General features: G+C 32.9%; 3 protein-coding genes across 3 annotated transcripts; 1 reads left to right on the plus strand and 2 right to left on the minus strand.

The window, feature by feature from the left end:
• Positions 1–78: 78 nt before the first annotated feature.
• On the minus strand, positions 79–2,026 carry LOC120202404 (GDSL esterase/lipase At5g55050-like). Its single transcript, XM_039202830.1, has 5 exons — positions 1,764–2,026; positions 1,031–1,164; positions 675–908; positions 344–597; positions 79–308 (listed from the first exon to the last, which is right to left on the minus strand). Exons 1-5 carry the CDS (start codon positions 2,020–2,022, stop codon positions 113–115), a joined length of 1,077 nt encoding a protein of 358 aa, XP_039058761.1. The 5' UTR covers positions 2,023–2,026; the 3' UTR covers positions 79–112.
• Positions 2,027–2,705: 679 nt separating this feature from the next.
• Positions 2,706–3,604, minus strand: LOC120202405 (probable tetraacyldisaccharide 4'-kinase, mitochondrial). The gene is made up of 4 exons (XM_039202831.1): positions 3,413–3,604; positions 3,239–3,298; positions 3,075–3,155; positions 2,706–2,986 (listed from the first exon to the last, which is right to left on the minus strand). The coding sequence occupies exons 1-4, from the start codon at positions 3,542–3,544 to the stop codon at positions 2,870–2,872; spliced, it is 390 nt and encodes a 129-aa protein (XP_039058762.1). The 5' UTR covers positions 3,545–3,604; the 3' UTR covers positions 2,706–2,869.
• A 13,105-nt stretch (positions 3,605–16,709) lies between these two features.
• LOC120202392 (transcription factor MYB97-like) lies at positions 16,710–19,026 on the plus strand. Its single transcript, XM_039202822.1, has 3 exons — positions 16,710–17,054; positions 17,518–18,640; positions 18,878–19,026. Exons 1-3 carry the CDS (start codon positions 16,710–16,712, stop codon positions 19,024–19,026), a joined length of 1,617 nt encoding a protein of 538 aa, XP_039058753.1.
• The last annotated feature ends 767 nt before the right edge of the window (positions 19,027–19,793 follow it).

A 19,793-nucleotide genomic window follows, 5' to 3' on the forward strand; every position in this document is an offset into this window, starting at 1 on the left:
TGTAAGATAATTATTATTAAAACAAGATATTTCATGTATTCGTATTATGCTAGCATAATCTCATTCTCCGAGTACTGTAACTCTGCAAGCTATTGATCATTCACTATAAGTTTCAAACTGAAACTAATTGCCTGACATTCATTGGGATACAGTATTGTGAAGGACCATAAAAAATATTATCCACGAAAACCCTAGCCGTCGCCTCGGTCGGATGATACAAATCCCAGAAAACATGATCGTTCCTGTTGTAGCAATACATGGAAACGGGCACACAAGGCACTTTAGCTTTCAAATCCCCAAGTTCAAAACTCTCATATTTTAGCTTCTATGTATGTATGTATACGTACCGTAAGAAGATGGTTTTTGGATCACATTTTGCATGACACTGTAAGTATCAAAGTAAGAGTAGTTTATGCCTTGAAGTTCTGATTTTAATCCCTTCAACATTGCCTTCATTCCTTCATTGTACCTGACAGACCAAAATTTGTGTTCTTCACTGCATTCATGTGTTTCGTTTTCAACCCTTACTTCCGGTACACACCCTATCGCTCCAATGCCGGTGAGAACGAGTTTACGAGCACCGTATTCGTATAGTCTCTATTGAAAAAAAATGGTGGAAATTTTTAGGATCAAGTACTTACAATACTATTTGCTATATCACCTAATTAGTTTACCTTGAGTTGTCCTTTTAGGGTTTGAGCCATCAAGTCAACAAATTGTTGTAGGGTGTTCTTCTTTCGAAGATTCGACGATTCAAAGTAGTCGAAGATGTCGTTGCTGCCGATGACGATGGTGAAGAGAGACTTTGAAAGGTGATTTTCTGTGGAAGGTGGTCCCATTTGCTGTACCAAAAATTTCAGCACTGCGATGTAGTTGTCCACTTGTTTTGACAATGTTATGGATTGACGCTGGTCAATAGAAATTTGAAAAAAGCACATGAAACAGAAAACCCTAATAGTTCGGTTTGAAAAGCAATTAGTTCATGCAGTAAAGTTTAAGATGTGGCATATCTCGGATTTTCGTGGCTTACGAAAGTTTGATCTGTGCCGTTGAAGATTCCAGCGCCGCCGGAGGCGAAGCTAACACTGTTTATATACGATGATGCATCTTTCTTCTTTGACAAGGAAATATAGGGTGGTGAACTTGGTAACCCTAATTTTTCAGCTGTCAATGTGATATTTATACATATGAAATTCAATGTTAAATATAAGGTTATTTAAAAAAAGTTAAAGAATATTATTCAATGTTATAGATGTCAATGTTATAGATGTCAGGTGTAAGCGATCAATATTAAAAGGTTAAGAGTTATCCTTGAATAGATACTACCATATACTTACCACAGATTATTCAAAAAAAAAACTTTTTATACATTCAATCCACATGAGCTGAGCATCAATACTCTTAAAACTTTAGTCGTTATAACCTTTTTGCTTTTCGTTGTTATTAAAGCACACATACTAATGAATATTTTGAAATAACAATACATTTTATATTTGAAAATAATTAATCACCAAAGCTTTATTAAATTTGGTAATTCATATATTAAAATATTACTTTTATATTTTATTATGTCATAATTTAAATTTTAATGTTTAATATTTTTTATTATATAAATAAAATTTAACTTTGAGAAAATGTTGCCCCAAAAAAATAATTATTTTATTACTATTTTGCATGACTGCATGTTTATTTTCCACTGCTTTACATTGAAACACAACTAAAACATATATAAAAAACATTTATCAGTTGTGATTAGTACTTACCAAGAAAATCTGCTGTGTTCTTGCTATTACAAAACCTCCCAGTTGGTTTCTTGGTGGGAAAATCGATTCCATTGTGAGGAAAATCTGCTTTGGCGATGGAGACCGGAAGGTAATTGTTGTTCCCGACATCCACCAAGGAGTCCCCGAAAACGAACATCGCCGGCACCATTTGAGCCCTCGATAATCCCACCGTCAAGCTTAATACAGAGAGGAAGAACGATAACAACAAGTTCTTTTCCATAAAACCTCTGCTCTCCATTTGTTTTCAGTGCAAGTCTTTTATATTTTGAAGGAAAAGGCTTTTGTTTAGTAGTGGGGAGTGGAAGATGTAAGTGTTGAGAAAGAAAGATATTCCAACTCTATTCATTTGAATAAAAAATGTTATATATATATATATAGAATCAAAGGTGTATGAAGTTTTATATACTTTTTAAAAAGTATGTTATTAAATCTCTTATTTTTTTTACACCTAATTAACCTCTTAAATAAAAAAATTAAAATTAATTAAACTATCAAATAATAAAATTAAATTAATTAACCTCTTATTTTTTAATCTCTTATATTACTAAACTGTTAAATCATTAACGACATGATGACGTGGCTAACAACTGTCGACGTAGACACCTCACCAAAACGACGTCATTTTGATCTGACTGTTAACGATTTATCAACCTAGAAGTATAATTGAAACAAAAATCAAGGTTCAGTTCTATAATTGACAAAATCAAAAGTTCAATGGTACAAACGATACAATGCTTAAAGTTCAATGGTATCTGAGTCTGAGGTAGTTTACCTTTTTTTTTTTATTTTAAAGCAGGCAAACGCATAACTATCACTACCAAATTACTTTCCCATTGTATGCAATTTTCCGATAGTTCCAAATGGGCATTCTTATAAATTGAACCGAACCGGATATACTAAAACCTAAATTAAACACTAAGGTGCAAGAACAAAGACAATCTAAACTCTTTGAATATGTTGCTGGTTCAGTGTTCATTAAAGCAACTTTGGTCACTGCATAGCATGAGCAATTACTACTCTGTCTAAAATCAGAAGTTTAATCCGCATCTGATACGCATTTACACTTCAAGTAGCTCCTTCAATAGCTACCTGAAGCAATCCTCGTCGCATCCCTTACGAGGTAAAATCTGCATTTCGGAACAGAGTACGAGAACTCGAAAAGGATGCAAATGTTTCAGGATCTCGGGGTCTCGATCATAGTCCTGGTAAAATCAAGTTTAACATGCTTAAAGGATTCGTTTTAAGGGAAATCTTCTGCATTTACTGAAACCAGCTTTCTTGGTTACTCACCTTTTCTGTAATTACAACAATCGGTTTATAACCGAACTTGTACTCAAGTTGTCTAAGCCGCTTTCTTATCATATGAATATCCTAGTTTTCATTTGACATCGTGAAATGAGAACATGATTGCTCGGAAAATAAATCTGGGATATAAAGGAGAAGGGGTGCTTTACCTCGATCTCAAATGAGTGATGGTCATTGAAGTCGATTCGATAGACAAGTAACGGTCCAATCTGCAGCAAGTCATTCACCACTGTAAAAAAACTATAATAGAGAAATAATGGTCCATTATGCATGACATGTTAATTAAACCGGAAAAGAGATAACAAAAGATAAAATAGTAAAACCTTTTCTACCGCCAGCACAAAAGCATCAGGAGAACCAATTGCAGAAACACATAATACGACTGCATCATGCAACACTTCCAAATGCAACTTTGTGCTTATATTTCTCGGTTCAAAGAAATACGAGGGAGCCATTCTGGTACAAAAAATAGGAAGCGACTCCTTGATTTCTTGAACTCCTAAATCTTAGACTTTTTGTTCCGAAACTGCCAAGTTTTTGAAGTACGAGCTTTTAGACAACTCCTTGACATAGTTCGGCTACAAACATACAAGCCGAATATACACATCTTTTGTTCAAGAATGAGAAAGTGAAACAATGTTTAGCTGTATTGAAAGTGAAAGCAACTGAGAAACATAATTTAGCTCTATTCTTTGCCACTAAACATTGAAATTGAAAAACACAAAACAATTACAATCCACTCAAACTTACTTAAATCAAATGTCCAATCTTCCCAATCAGAACACCAGTATAAATTTACAGCTACCATATGAAACATCAAATGAAGTAATCAAAGTAGTCCCGATAAGAAAGATTACCCTTGTCAAAATGAGAGATGAAATTCCATAATCAGCTAAGCGCTTCGCTATGAACTCAACCATTGGAGTCTTTCCATTTCCTCCCCACGTCAAATTTCCAACACTGATTACCAGCAAGCTTCAAAAATAAAAACCCACAAAATAATTTAAACAAAAATTGAACTTTTTTTTTAGTTTCCTTCAAACTAAGCTTCAATATATTATCGGACCTGTTCTTAGAGAAGAAGCCAGAGCGGTAAAGGGAATGACGAATATAGAGAACGGCGCCGTAGAGAGACGAAGCAAAGGAAAGGAAAGGAATAAGAGAGCGATGAAGATTGGATAACTTAGCTTGGTTTTGGCTATAGGCGATCTCTTTCACTGCTTGCTTCAGTTTCTCCATTGTTAGCAACGAAAATACGAGCATTGAAATCGGCGGAAAATTGGAAGAGGGGGATTATGGAGGGAACAGGGGGTAGTTTTGTCAATTAAAAATTAGAGTAAACTACGTGTTTAGTACCTAAATTATCAGTTTTGATTTTTTAATTATCTAAATTTTTAATTGTTTTTAAAACTATGCATAACATTTAGTTTTCATTTCATTTTAGTATTCACTATTAAAACTTAATGCGTTCAATACATAAACTATCAGTTTTGATCCGTTTTAAAACATAAACTTTCAATTTTTTTAAAGCTTAACGTTGAAATTTGAACGGGTTACTAAAATGAAAAAAACTAAAGTTTTTAACGATAATGTATTAAAATGAAACAAAAACTAAACTTTAGGTATGATTTTGAAAAAAACAAAAATTTAGGTATTTAAACAGATAAAAATTGATAGTTTATGTACTAAACTCATAATTTACCCTAAAAATTAATACAAAATACAATTAACTTTTGGGTAAACTATAATAATAATTACTAATGTTTGAGTAAATTTTATTATTTTTCATTGAAGTTTCAAAAATAACATATTAGTCACTAATCTTATCGATTTGTAATAAATTAATTAATATCATTTATAATAAATTTATCAATCAACCAAACGTGTAAATGCCAGCTATAATTAACCAAACGTTTCTAAACCAGTTGTGGGATACAGCTAGACAGACCACTCAACAACTAAAAAATCAAAGCAGCAAAAACTAAACCAAAACAGAAAACTCAACTGGCCTTTCATCTTATACCTTCACCGGCTTCAAAACATTTCACGAACAGAGAAGAAGAAACAAACAAAATAGAATAGAGCCAAAGCATGATCCTAAACAAAACACAACAGCTACGGTGAGACGATCCCTCGACTATCCTCTGCTACTTGGACCTCCACGCAGCGCGGCCCCTCCTCAACCCAGAAGCAATCCTCCGTTCCAAGACAAATATCGGCTGCCAGAATGTGCACATCTTTATTCGTCGGTCTTGTTGTAAAGGTAAACTTACACGCATGCAATTGATCAGCTCTCCTTTTTGCTTCCCATATCAGTGCACTTATCTCCGATATATCATCTTCGCTCAATTGCAGTTTGTTTATCACCGTTTTTGAGTCACCCTCACCATAACATTTTGAAAGTCGATGTCCATCGCCAATTCCACCGCATGCACGGCGGCCTTTGCTCTAGCCGTGAAAGCCGAGGTAACAAAACCGTTTTTCCTTCTACATGCGACTAAAATAAGGCATTCGTTATTCCTTAATCACTCCTAACCAAGCAAGTTTTGATTGTGGCGAGAACCGAGCATCAAAATTCGCTTTGACAGCTTGTCCCTCTTGTAACACTCGTTTTTCGTACACGAGTTATAAATATCAGGTGACTTTTAAAACATTTTTATATTTGAAAACCAATAAAATTTTGTTTCTTTAAGTTAAACAATTTAATATAATAATATTATAAACGTTGATTAACTACTAATATGTAAAATAGCCATAAAGTTTGAACATAATATACTACTACAACCCATATGTCAAATACATACTAGAGCATCATCATATGATTAATACATGCCAAATAGTAATATCAAAAAGTAAACATCTAAAGATGTCATACAGTTACTGATGAGACAATCTTTAATTTACGATGTCAGTTGCACTCCTTACTCCGATTGTACGCTATTATCTACGCGTGAAACCATCACACACTAAGTATTCACTTAGTGAGACATAATAACATAAATAAGACATTTTAAAAACATGAGTAAACCATCATAAGATCAAAATATGATTTATCATATAAAATACATAAATACATAAAACTGACTTGATAAGTAAAGTTTCCGTCAAATAACCTACGAAACAATGTTTAATATGTCCAACATACCTATCAATCGATATATTCAAAAGTATTCATTCATAGCCCAATGTATGTCAAATGAGAGTGCAAGGTACATGGGTTGTACATAAGTGCTAAACGAAAGTATAAGTATTGTAGTAACGACACTATACTAATATATCGAAATAGTAATTCACAAACTCATTATGAATACTATGAATGCACACATAGTGCCGAAAGTACATAAAGTTACTAATACGAAAATGCAACATATGCATTAAACAAAATCGATCGATAATCATCATACTCCAAGTATGTCGAAATGCACTTATGACTCTCACTCAATGCGCATACAATATGCCTTTAAATCAAATTCACATATTAAACATTTATTATGAAACATCGATAGTTGTTAAAATAATATAAAAGTTCATCCATCTATTTTAGGACAGTTCATGCCCTAAAATTATTTCATAAAATTATTTTCATAAACTTTATGAAAATATTTCAAAATACGATAAAACATGATTTTATAAAAACATTCAAGGTTGACTCATCACAAGTCGTTCTCATATCTTTTAAGTACATAATAAATGCACTCACCTGGTATGTCTCACTCTTATGCCTTGCTAACAAAATCCGACTATTCTTGAACTTTTTCCTTACCTTTTGATCTGCTTGTATCACAAATTTGATCATGATCTACACAGGCATCCATAATCAAACATGCAAATATAAATTACAATATTAGTATCCTTACTAACATTTTTTACAAAATAATAATACTAAAAAATACTATTATTTTCAAATTCTTTTAAAATTCATCTTAATTTTTCTTTTTTATTCATAATGGGCTATTGTCATAAATTCTTCAATTCAAACTCAAAAAAAACCTAATGTTTTTCCAACATTTAATTTTCAGCCCAATATCTCAACAATGTCATATTTACTACTTAAGTCACTAACTTTTTCAATATTTGTCATTTTGTACTTAAACTTTTCAAACTTTCCAAAATCGCTAAATTTTATATTCCAACTTTAATTTCAGCCCTCAAACAGAAACTTCCAAAAATGTACATCATCTTTTGAATAATTACACATTCAGCCTATAAATTTTTAAAATTGCCGAATAAGTCCCTCAATTTTTGAAAAATTACAAATTAGCCCAAAATTTTTTCTAAGGTTTGTAGAACCTTCCAAATATCATTTCTAACCCATGGGAATTTTCTACAATTTTTCCCAACTTATTTCCTCAAGGTCGAATGCTTTAGGGTGTAAATCTCATGATTTTCACTTGATTCAAGCATGAAACCAACCTTTATTCAACATTTCAAGACCTCAACAATCAAACCTCTAAATTAATTTCATCAAAATACATCTTCCCCTAAAGCTAGGGTTTGGCTGAATTCAACATGAGCTTATATGGCCATGTACAAGTGATTTTAATCATCAATCATGCTTGTATATGATTCTATAACCTCAAAAAATCAAAATCCTTCATCAATTCTATAAACTCTAATGTGAACATAAACCCTAAAATTTGGGATCTTTCAACACAAGCAAGATTAACATGTAAACCAAATGATAGCGTTTTTCGCGTGTAATAACTTTCTATTTCACATCACTATCTAAAAACCAAAGGAAATTACTTAAAAATTGAAAAGAAAATTTTTCTTACCTTTGGAGGAGACTCACGGCTTGGTGGCTGATTTTAGGCTAAGTTTCATGAAATTTCCAAACTTAATTTCTTGTTAATTTAGCTTTATTTAAGCTTAATGAATTTAATATTCATTTAATTGTGAAAAGACTAATTTACCCTTAATGAAACTTCATAATTACAATCAAACCAAGCCACATCAACCTTATCATCTTCCAAAAGTCAAAGATGAACAAATTATTTCACCCGTTATTATTTTGTCCATGCAACTTTCCAAAAAATTTAATCTTGCTATTTTAATCTAACGATCTAAATTTAACATGGAATTAAATCCTCAAATCCAATGGTCTATATTATTTTCCATCATTTTAAAATGTGAAATAATATTTTTAAGCCTAACATCCTTCAATTTTTCTTGAAATTTCTATTCGATTTGATTTACCGATGTCTTACTAGATTTTAACCCTTTCTAGTTTTCAACATAAATTATGGATCAAGAATCTTATTTCAATAAAACTTCACTCTCAAAAATAAATTATCTATTTATGGAATAAAAAATATTTTTGGAAAATTACCACTTAGATCCCTAAACTTTTCCTACTTCTATACTTTGACTACTAAACTTTTAAAAATTATATTTTGATCACTAACCAAAATTTAGGGTATTACACCTATGAAGGCTTCCACTTCACCTCAGGAGAAACCACTGATGTCTGCAAACATTCATTAGCCTTGGAAAAATCCAAGCACAGAGTTAAGCAAAGGTAACAATCTCGTCGACTGTTGAAACCTGGCCTTGATGTAAATATTTGTTCCGGGCGAACCAAAGAGACCAGATGGGTATCAACACAATTGCATGTGTTTTCAAATTATTCTGCTTAATTAACCACACAAACCAACCTGTAAAATCCAAATTTGCAACGGTTGGGGCCCAGAAGAACCCCAAAGCCTGCAAAAGATAATAGGCTAGCGGGCAATCACGCACCACATACACCCTATCCTCTATAGACGTAGGGAACATCGAACAGTACATATTGTTTGATATTCTACGTTGATAAAGGTTCTGATTTGTTGGGAGATAATTGAATAAGAATTTCCAAGCTTGTATTTTTATCTTCCTTTGACATGCACACTACCAGATTGCCTTCAAAGCTACATTTTCATCTTGAGACACCAAACCATTACCAAGCAACAGGCGATACCCGCTCCTTACACTGTAGACACCAGATCGCTCCCCCCTCCCCACCTGCATATCTTCCTGATCAAAGTGTGGAATAAGAATACTTAGAATCAACTCCTCCTCGTCCAAAAAGTTCTGTTGAAGCACTTTCGCCTTCCAGCTAGCATCCCTCTCATTTATTAAATCAGAGACCTTATTTATTGAGTCCACCCGAGGATATACCAACCCCCTTTGATTCCACCGAGGAAGCCAAAAATCGTTCCAAACGGATATGGATCGTCTATTTCTGACTTTCCACCGGAGCCCTTTCTCAAGTAATCCGCGGGCACTCCATATGCTACGCCAGATGTACGATGGTGATGAGCCAAACCTCGCATGAAGAAAACTCCTGTAGGGTAGTATTTAGCTCGCAATACCCTACTCACCAGCGATAAGAGATTCAAAAGTAACCTATACCTTTGCTTAGCTAGTAACGCAATATTAAATTTTGCCACATCTTGGAACCCAGGACCTCATTCTTCTTTTAACAAACTAAGCCCCTCCCAAGAACTCCAATGAATACCCCGTTTAACTTCCGTTTTCTGCCACTAGAATCGGGCCATGATACCTTCAAACTCTTTGCAAAACATTTTCGACAATAGGAAACAATTCATCACATACAAAGGGATCGCCTCAAGAACAGATTTAATAAACACTTCCTTCCCTCCTTGTGACAAAAACCGAACACTCCAGTTTCTTATGCGAGCACAGAACTTATAAACTCAAGAAAGCATATTTTTTATCTCTTCCCACAATTGTTGGTAATCCCAGATATCGCTCCGGATTGGAATTGCTAGCCACCTCCAAGATACGCTTTACATCACGTCTGTTCTCTTCAATAACATTTGAGCTGAAAAAAATATCGAATTTGTCTAGGTTAATTTGTTGACCTGAGCTCTCTCCATACACAGTCAGAATCCTCTTTACCTGAAGAGGACTATCACCATTATCCTTATCAAATCCCTTGTCTATAGGTGAACCTCGTTGTCGTTTCCCTCCGTCCAACTTGAAGATCAGGGTCTCATCATCAATCGAGCCAGTGATTTATATCATCACACAAACATTAGCTTGCGATAAGCCAATGGCGAAGTTACTACGGTAAGAAGTAACTCCTAATGTTATGTGAATTGTGATTGTAGCCTCTATGTTCATTTATTAAGCTTATATAATAATGGATTTGAGTTAAAGATGCTAATTAGGTAAAGTTGTTTAGAAATTATGATTCGAACAGTAAGTTTAGAAATTCACCATAAATTATACTTAAATTATTAGAAGATGAATTTTATACCATTGGATTTGTATATCAGTCTATTTTTGTCCGAACAAATGGCTACTGATTTTGAGGTGTATACAAAAAGATATGAATTTTTAATCAAGGATAGGCCAGAAAACATGGCAGCAGATTCTGCTAAAAACAGCTTATGTCAGTCAACTTTGAAAATTGCCTATTAATCGTACAAGTAGAACTAGAAGAAGTGTCTTATATATTTAGATTAGTATTCGAGTCTAGTTTTCAGTGGTATTAATAGAATAATTTTTTAAGTATGTGGATTAATACAAAATAATATTTCTATGAAGGTAGTACAAACCGCCAGAAAATGAAATATCGATAAATTATGTAGTTGAAGCATTTGAAAGCAAATGATTAAATCTAAAGCTTAGTGAGACTTATATTTTGATTTATAAGCAAAGTGTTAAAATGGGTACAATTAGTTTATTTAATTAATTTGATTGAGGACGACTTGTGATAAGTCAACCCGTATTATTTTAAAGTATGTTTTCTATTTTAAATATGCATTATTTATAAAATGTTTGCATAAATGTTTTATGGATGATTTAGGATATTGACTACTCAAGTACGAATTTTATGATAAAGAATTCTAAAAATTTATGATTTTCAACGTTGACTAATAAATGATTATATTATGAAATATAAGCTCATTGTATGATGTATTGAGAGCCGTATGTACATTTGGCATGCATTAAGTTGAGTACTTTCCAATTATCAGTTTCCAGTTATATGCACCGTTGGTGCCCATGTTATGATTGCACTTGGAGTGCATTATATGTTTCAGTTATGACTGGTACAGTGATGTGCCCAGTGCGCACCTTATGTTCTACTGATGTACCTTGTATTATCTTACATATACATTGGGCTATACAAATAATTATGAAAGTTATGACAGGAATATGAAAGAAAAGAATATGAAAATGAAATGAAAGTTCTGAAATATGTACGAATGAAAGAAATATGAATTGTTTATGATATTTGATATTGATTTGCATGCTTTTTGATAAAATCATGAGAGGATGATTTTCAGGTTTTCAAGGGGAAATTAGCTTGAATAGCCCGGTTTGAAAGTTTTAGAATTTTTATTCAAATTACAGTTTTATGTTATAATACTTTACGAAATTTATGATATATATCAATTTAGTTATGTTGTTGTCTCACTAAGTTTTACTTAGCTTGTGATAATTTTCATGCGTAAGTTCGAATAAAGAAAAAGGACGTGAAGTAGGGGGCTATCCGAGCATCTTTTGGAAATTAAACCTACCAACAATATCACTAAGATATCCTATCTTTGACTTATTAGTGGCATGTACATTATATAGTTGGTTTACTTTATCTAATTTATTTTACAAATGTCTGTAATTTTAAACTAAGACATTTTATTTTTGGTCGTATTTATTATTAAATAGTTTATATATAATACTATGATATAAATGGCTTTCAAAATCAAGCGGTGTTTAGACAGTTTCATATAATTTATGAATATCACCAAACTGTCTAATCGTTGCTTGAACTCATATTTGTTTTCAATAATTAAATGTTATTTTATGATTTTATACGATTAAGGTAAAAGTTTAAAGTTAAAATAGAAAATATTTAAAAAAGAATAAATTTTTAAGTATTTATATTCAACAAATGTTTGTTAAATTAATGTGACATCTTTAATTCGTATATACGTGCCATGGGTGAGACAACAAATTCACACAAACTAGAGGCGAGCAAACCAAAATCACAAGAATGAAAAGAAAGAAAAACTGGTCCAGGTGGCCGAGAAACCCTAATAGTGGGTAGAAATAAACCCTAATAGTGGGTACAATTTTCAGAGGTTATTTTTTACCGCCATTATTAAGTTAACAAAATATTAATGTGATACATTAAATCGATAATTTGACATTATTTTTTAGGGATGACAATATAACCCGAATTCGATAGTGTCAGATTTTAAAAAAAAATTAGGTTCGGGTCGGGTTGATTTTTTAGTGACAAGGTCGAGTAAAGACAGATTCGAGTGGAGGGTAAAAACAACATACCTGACCCGGTCCAAGGATAATAATATATTTTTCTTAAAAAATTTATTTTTAATTAAATATTTATTTTTTATCAGGTTAGTTCAGATTTTTACTCTAAAAATTCGGATTGAGTCGTAGTCAGGTGGATGATATATATTTTTTGGGTCGATTCGGGTTAGGCGGAACTTATAAAAAGTTTCGAGTCTGGTCGAGTTCAGGTGAAGGATACATGTTTTTAGGTCAAATCGGGTTGACCAAAACTCGACATGTTACCATCCCTACTATTTTTCCATAAATTTAACTTCTCAAAACTTTTTACCGACGTTTAAACTCTTCTCTATTCTTCTTCTTCTTTTCTCTCCTCTCTACTTAAAAGCTAGGGGAGCTTCCCATCCATCTCCATCTCTATTATCGATCCTCAATCAAACCCCCCACACACCACCCATCACAAGGTAGAATTTTTCAACTATAAATATTTACCCGGTTAATATTATACCACATGCTTATATCCTCTCATTAAGTCGTAAATGACACGAGATAAATTGCGAGTTATTTGAGATTGACTCTGTCAAATTTCGATAAATACTCGAGCTCGTGTTCAACTCGAGTTCTTAACGAACCGAAATGAGTTACTTGATACTTAACTCGAAAAGCTCGTGAGTAGCTCGAAAATATAATATATTAAGATTTAATTTTTCTAAAAAAAAATAAATTATTAATATTATTAACATTTATGTGTTGGTTTTTTTAAAAAATACAGCATAAGGTTTTCATGTATTTAAGGTTATGGTTCGAGTTTGAGGCTTCAATCGAGTTAATTTTAAGATTTTTCTTCATTTTGAGCCATTTCAAGCTTTTACGAGCTTCACTTCATGATTTCGAGTTCGAGTCGAGCTTTAAAATTTTAAACTCGAGAGTTTTCGAATCGAGTCGAACTCCATTTCAGAGTTTTTGAGTCGAGACTAACTCAGCAATATTCGACTTCGACTCGACTCGTTTGTAACCCTACCTCTTACACTAAATTTCTTCATATAAAAATAGTGGCCTTGCCCCTTTGAACATGATACAGTTTTTTTATAGTCCCAGAATATTTTAAACTTTTGATTAAGTATAATGATAAAATTGCACTCTTTTTCCCTTTTAATATGATTTATAGATACCAACAATCAGTTGGTCTAGTGAGATGAGAAATTAGGTCTCTTAAACAAGGTTAGGGGTTCGAATCATGTCATTTGCGAATGGAGCAAACTGGGTTGGGAGAGTCACCCTCGACTCTACAGTACCCGATCTGGATTAGTCGATCAATAGATCGAATACCAGTAATTAATTCAAAAAATATGATTTCTAGATCCACCTTGCATCCACCCACGATTTCAGTCACTGTAACAAAATTCACAGTCACGTTTCATTTACATAAACTATTATGTAATGTCTTTAAAAGGATTTTCTTTTGGCAAGAGTAACAATTTTGTATCTATAAATAAAATTATTCCATGCATAAGTTGCATGCCCAGTGTACAAACTTATTGGCTTTAATAAATCCTAAGTTTTAAATAGTTTAAATAGTTACGAGATAATATTTGTTCATAATTCTTTTTAGTAATTGACAACATATATCTTGATGAAGTAGCTATTTGAATTTAAAATTTCTATGAAGAACAATACTCCCCTTATACTGAAATTGCTTGATATATTCAATAAATAAATTAATAAATATGAGAAATTTTAAAATCTAATAAATAAATAATATGCAATTTGACAAATTGTTTCTCATATATGAAATAAGATGGCTTAACAACCTCTAAAGAAAGATCACAATACTAATTAATTAATACACATCCAAAATTTTAGACTAAAGTAAGGAAAAAATTTTTAGGATGAACACAAAAGAGGATAAAATGATTAAGAATATACACATCCTAAGCCTAATATGATATTTGAATATAAAAGGGTTTTATCAAGCTAGTATTAGATTTGATTTCGATTGTATTTATTTGTTAATAATAAATAAATTTATCTGAAAATGTTATCGTTTTTATAATCTTATTAAACTCTATCATTGGAAAAATTATTAGAAAGTCTCGGTTCATCACGTTATCTGAAATTGTCTCCCTTGGTAGGGTCTTATTCCACGAACACCATCGAGGCAGAAGCATGAGACACTTCAATACATCGGCTCCCGGATTTCGAAATCTCGAGTTGGACAAACTTTCGTTCAGCATATTGATTCAATTACACTCTTAAAAAATTTCAATTCTTATATTTTTTTATTAATTATCTAATTTTACATCGTTTTAAAATTTTATAATTTAGTATCCCTTTAGTTTTTAATATAGTTTTTTAAATTCATTATTACTGGAATAAAATCTTACGTCTCGGTTCTCTGCAGCCAGATCCGACTTTACATATAGGAGTCCATAGATGTACTTGCAATTGCATTAAGCCATATTTGTATTGAAATCTAAAGCTACCAAATCAAAGATTAAGAATATTGAAATCATAAATATATATATATAATCTTTTCTAACAATTGAATCTGGGAACAATGCTTAAGAAGAACTAAGAAACCTCCAACGTTTCTTACCTATCAAAATAAACAACCCAGACATAAAACAAGAAATGTACGTACAAATACCCCTCTACACTGACATATGTATATATAAAAGCCATAGCTAAAGGTTTGTTAGGTCGTTGAAGCTCTTATGGAGGAAAGAATGGTGAAGAAATTGCGGTTGCTTTGCTTCGGTTTATTCGTCGTCTTCTTCCAGGATTTCTTCTGATTCCTCAGAACGCAAACATCGCCATGGCATATATATTTTGAATATGAGGATTCTGTGAAACAACCAAAGATGTTTTGGAGCAAAGCCATGGGAGATCAAAGTTTATGCTCCAAGGAAGAAGCTATTATTGTTCATGGCTTTTCCCTGTCTACGCATTTATAAAGGGTCGATGGCATTGACCTTTTGCTTTAGGGAGCTGGGTCAAAGTTGGTGGGCAGAACAGAAATTACGATTCTAATTTTCAGCTCCACATTCGCACACGTTCATGTAGCTTAAACCATAATATATATATATATATATTAAACTGAAAACGTGTTAGACCATGTGTTGTTTTCTTCATAAATTTTTTAATATTATCAATATTCGATTTGTCGATCAACTAATTCAGATTAATACAGAAATTTATTAAGAAGATAAATCCTTTCAAATTAAGTTTTCTTATTTATTTTAAAATTTAAACTTATATTTTTTACTAAATCTGATATCTTATCTCGTTATATTATATTGTAGTTTATATTTTTATAGAGTTTTCTTAATTATTTTTAATGGATTAATTTTTTCCTTATTTGATATTATATAGTAGTTGATTTTTTATAGAGGTTTTTTAATGAATTTGAGGAAGTTTTTATTTTTGGTTGTTGGTGTTGGTAGACTTTTGGTAAGTGCTTTAGACTTGATTTAAGTATTTTCTTTTCAATTTATTAATAGGTTATAAGTCATATTCTGACAATTTTTTAAAATGTATTTGTATTTATAGTTATTTTTTATTTTTTACATGATATTTATGTTACAAAATTGAATTTTTATAAATTTTAAAAAACAATTTTATTTTTATATAAAAAATTCTTTAAAAGTCAAAATAGAAAATATTATACTACAGGGACTAGTCTTATATAGGTCACTTAAATAACACATAATATTTAAATATTAATATTATAAATAAAAAAATATTTTTATAATTATTTTTTTACTGTGAGTCAATAGATTGAATATTATAAAAACTAAACCAACATCATATCATGCTTATGTAATAAATGATAATATATCACACAATAGATGATAGAAATTTCATCAATAATAATTGTAAAAAAAAATCATCATTATTAATAAGGTCAAAACCTATTGCTGCCCCTTTGATTGACCAGTAATTAGAATTACCAAACGGAAAAATTCCACCTCATAGTTAGAGGTAAATTACTAATATGTTTAAGATAAAAACCCAAAATGAAGTCATTTCCTTGCTGTAAAAAAACCATAGGGAAAAACCAGAACAAATAAGCTGTAGACTTCCATTGTAATGAGAAATAAAGCCGCCTATTATGGCCTACCATTGAATTAACTCTAACAAAAAAAATCTCTAAGCTCTTAGCTAAGGCTCTAACCCCTCCTTTGACATGCAGAGGCTTTGTCTTCACAAGACAACCTCAAAACAAACAAAAAGACAGAACCAGACTTATGTCATTGAGTTCCTTCGATGTAACTAATGACAAAGACTTGGGTTTTTTGTCCCTTTTGTCTCCCTTTTGTCTTATTTATTAGTTAGCATCATATAAAGCGGAAGCGGAAGATGATGATGATGGGCGGAAACAACCAAGTTTGTAGACAAAACGAGGGCGGTGTGGGGTTGAACAACAACGGCAGCGAAGAAGGCGGTGTAATCTTGAAAAAGGGACCGTGGACGGCGGCGGAGGATGCTATATTGGCCGAGTACGTGAGGAGTCACGGTGAAGGGAACTGGAATGCGTTGCAAAAGAACACAGAGTTGGCACGTTGTGGGAAGAGTTGTAGGCTACGATGGGCTAACCATTTAAGGCCGAACTTGAAAAAAGGAGCCTTTTCTCCTGAAGAAGAAAGAATCATTATCGAGTTGCATGCTAAAATGGGTAACAAGTGGGCTCGCATGGCTACTCAGGTAAACACGTCAAAGAACGGTCATCGTTTCTTCTTCATTCTCCTTCTTAAAAAAAGTCATTTTCACGTGTACATTTTGATTTTCTTTCATGGAAAATGAAACTGTGTTTTTGTTATTCGATCTTGTTTATGCTTTTTGTTCATCTTCTTTGTTGATTTCTTGCTTTAAAAGTTATCATCCTCATTTCATCAGCATGAACTTCAGTCAGTGTCTGCATTTTGGTCGTTGTTCATTTTTTTTTCTAGAATTTCGACGGTAAATGTCTAGCTGATTAATTTACTTCCTGTAGTATGATATGTTTTGTTTGTTGTTTCAGTTTCTGAATTTTCTAGCTATTTTTTAATAGCTTTGAATCTGGATTTTTTTTATTATAGCTTATCTAATTATGACTTTATGAGTAATAATCTGTTATTAATTTCTTGCTTTTTTGTTTACTTTTTTTTCTTCCATTGATGCAATCTAGCTCCCAGGAAGAACAGATAATGAAATCAAGAATTATTGGAACACACGAGTCAAGAGAAGGCAACGTCGAGGCCTCCCATTATACCCTCCTGATATCCAACCCTTGCTTTCCCAACATCAACAAAACCAGCACCGTTCGCTGCCGGCGACGCCGATTGCATCCCCTACAGGCACATCGACCTATTCATTCTCCTTCCAAACCCCGAGGCCATCCTCGTCGCCGAATCTCCATGGTTCTATGTCAATGCAATCGCACCCTCTCCATATCAATCGGTCAACGTCTCACATACTCTATAGCCCGCATTCGGAACTGCCATATCTCCGTAGTCCGGCCACGGTTTCGACACCACCCCCACTTCCTAACCCTTCACCTTCAACACATGTGTCCCCATTTCAATCTCCCCATGGGCCTGCATTTTCGACTCTCCCTCTATTTGATTCTTCAACATCAAATACTTGTAATAACAACATCAATTCTAGCAATGGCGGTCATAATAACAATAATACTGTCTCCTCAGATTTCTTCTTCCCTAGAGCAACCCCTCCACTTCAGCTACCGATGCGATACAAGCGGTTGAGACTCAATGTAAGCGAAAGTAACAATGATGTTGTTGTCAATAACGGCAGTGGCAGCGGCAGTACTGGTTCGAGCTTTATGTTACAACATCCTCCTTTGCAGAAGAATTCATTTTTCGATCCCCATAATTTTGCATCAACCTTTGGTGGTACTAGTACTCCATTGACATCCCCACACTACCCTTCCCCTTCATATTCTTTGGATCCGATCACACTCGATCTTACTTCGTCTTCAAGGATCCTCGCCGATCAACACCATTTCGATACCGTACAGTTCATATCGACTCCGGAATTTACTTCTCCATCTAAAAGGAACGACGAGCTCCCTTCGAACCATTTTTTGTCCCTAGATGGGAATTCAGAAGTTACCTTTGATCAGAATAATAACAACAACAATGACAGCAATAAGATTTTGAGTATCCCTTTTTGTGGCTTGCTGGATGATATGCTGGAGGAGGCTCAACTTTTGGCTGCCGACAAAGACGATATCACACGGCGGCCAACATGTATGGTCGGATTCAGTACCAGCTCCGAGGGTCTAGCTTCAGGTCAGTCCATGAAACAGACTTTTAATGCAAGATGGAGGTTAATAATTGAAGTTCAAATATGGTGATAATATGCATTATTGTCTAAGATAGGGAAAGAAAAGAGGCCAAAGTGGGGTTGTCATTGTTTAGGAACCTTTTTATAGTGAATTTTTAACCTTTTAAATGCCACCATTTCTACTTTGATTCTGACTATTTCTGTTGCACTTTTTCTTCTTTCAACCGATGTGGGATTCATAGCAAAAGAAGAAACAGCAACAGACCAAGGGCTCAACGCTACGCAAGAAGACTACTCCGGGCTACTCGATATTCCTTCGTCGATGGCAATGCCCGATTGGTACGACAACTGTGGGAAGTCTCCAACAGACTTTTGGAATGACAGCAAATAGCTTCCCTATTATATCATTCTATATTAGATATATGAAGAAGTATTCTCGGTAAAGTAAAAATACCATACGTATAATGTGTATATATATACACATTAATACATGTACTAAGCTTAATGTATAAAATATATGATTACCCTAATAAAATTTGAAGGATAATCAACATTTATTCTTCAAAAGCATGTAATTAATAGTAATGGACTTGTCTTGGTTGCTTTCATGGGAATATGGGATAACCCACCCTCTCAAGGATTATCACTAAAACACATTAAGATTCACTCCTTACATCCAGCACATGAACAACACAACCTCAGTACACTTATTTATACATATAAATTTTATTCATTTTATTTAAGTTAAAACTAATAAAATTTCTCTATAAGTATGTATTTTTACCAATTTATATACATCTATAGTTATACTCGTATAATCCTAATAATAAAAAATAATTTTATATCAACAAACGTATTAATTACAAAATATTGAGTATATATTAAAAATAAAATATGTAGCTGTACATTCCAAGTTACAAAATAGAAGCCAAAATACACTGGCATCACCAAAAGGAAACGTACAAGCTAAAATACTTACACGATGATTAATGAAATTGTAATATACGTGAAAATAGAAGCAATATGTACTATATACATGAGCTGTTGATCGTCAAACGATAGAGTCGACAGTACCATTAGCAGCAGATGCCCGGTCGTCATCGACCTCTTCTTTCTCAACTTCGCTACGACGTAACATCTTAATTCGAATCAGATGAG

This window comes from Hibiscus syriacus, unplaced genomic scaffold (genome assembly GCF_006381635.1).
Source record: "Hibiscus syriacus cultivar Baekdansim isolate YM2019G1 unplaced genomic scaffold, ASM638163v2 tig00008706_pilon, whole genome shotgun sequence".
Taxonomy (NCBI): Eukaryota; Viridiplantae; Streptophyta; class Magnoliopsida; order Malvales; family Malvaceae; genus Hibiscus; species Hibiscus syriacus.

Coding starts and splice junctions, on each gene's coding strand:
- LOC120202392 (XM_039202822.1), top strand. CDS start 16,710: ATGATGATGATGGGCGGAAACAACCAAGTTTGTAGACAAAACGAGGGC. Junction 17,055..17,517: donor GGGCTCGCATGGCTACTCAG/GTAAACACGTCA, acceptor GATGCAATCTAG/CTCCCAGGAAGAACAGATAA. Junction 18,641..18,877: donor CTCCGAGGGTCTAGCTTCAG/GTCAGTCCATGA, acceptor TGGGATTCATAG/CAAAAGAAGAAACAGCAACA.
- LOC120202405 (XM_039202831.1), bottom strand. CDS start 3,544: ATGGCTCCCTCGTATTTCTTTGAACCGAGAAATATAAGCACAAAGTTG. Junction 3,156..3,238: donor ATCACTCATTTGAGATCGAG/GTAAAGCACCCC, acceptor AATGAAAACTAG/GATATTCATATGATAAGAAA. Junction 2,987..3,074: donor TTGTTGTAATTACAGAAAAG/GTGAGTAACCAA, acceptor TGATTTTACCAG/GACTATGATCGAGACCCCGA.
- LOC120202404 (XM_039202830.1), bottom strand. CDS start 2,022: ATGGAGAGCAGAGGTTTTATGGAAAAGAACTTGTTGTTATCGTTCTTC. Junction 909..1,030: donor ACGGCACAGATCAAACTTTC/GTAAGCCACGAA, acceptor TCTATTGACCAG/CGTCAATCCATAACATTGTC. Junction 309..343: donor AAACCATCTTCTTACGGTAC/GTATACATACAT, acceptor AAAATATGAGAG/TTTTGAACTTGGGGATTTGA.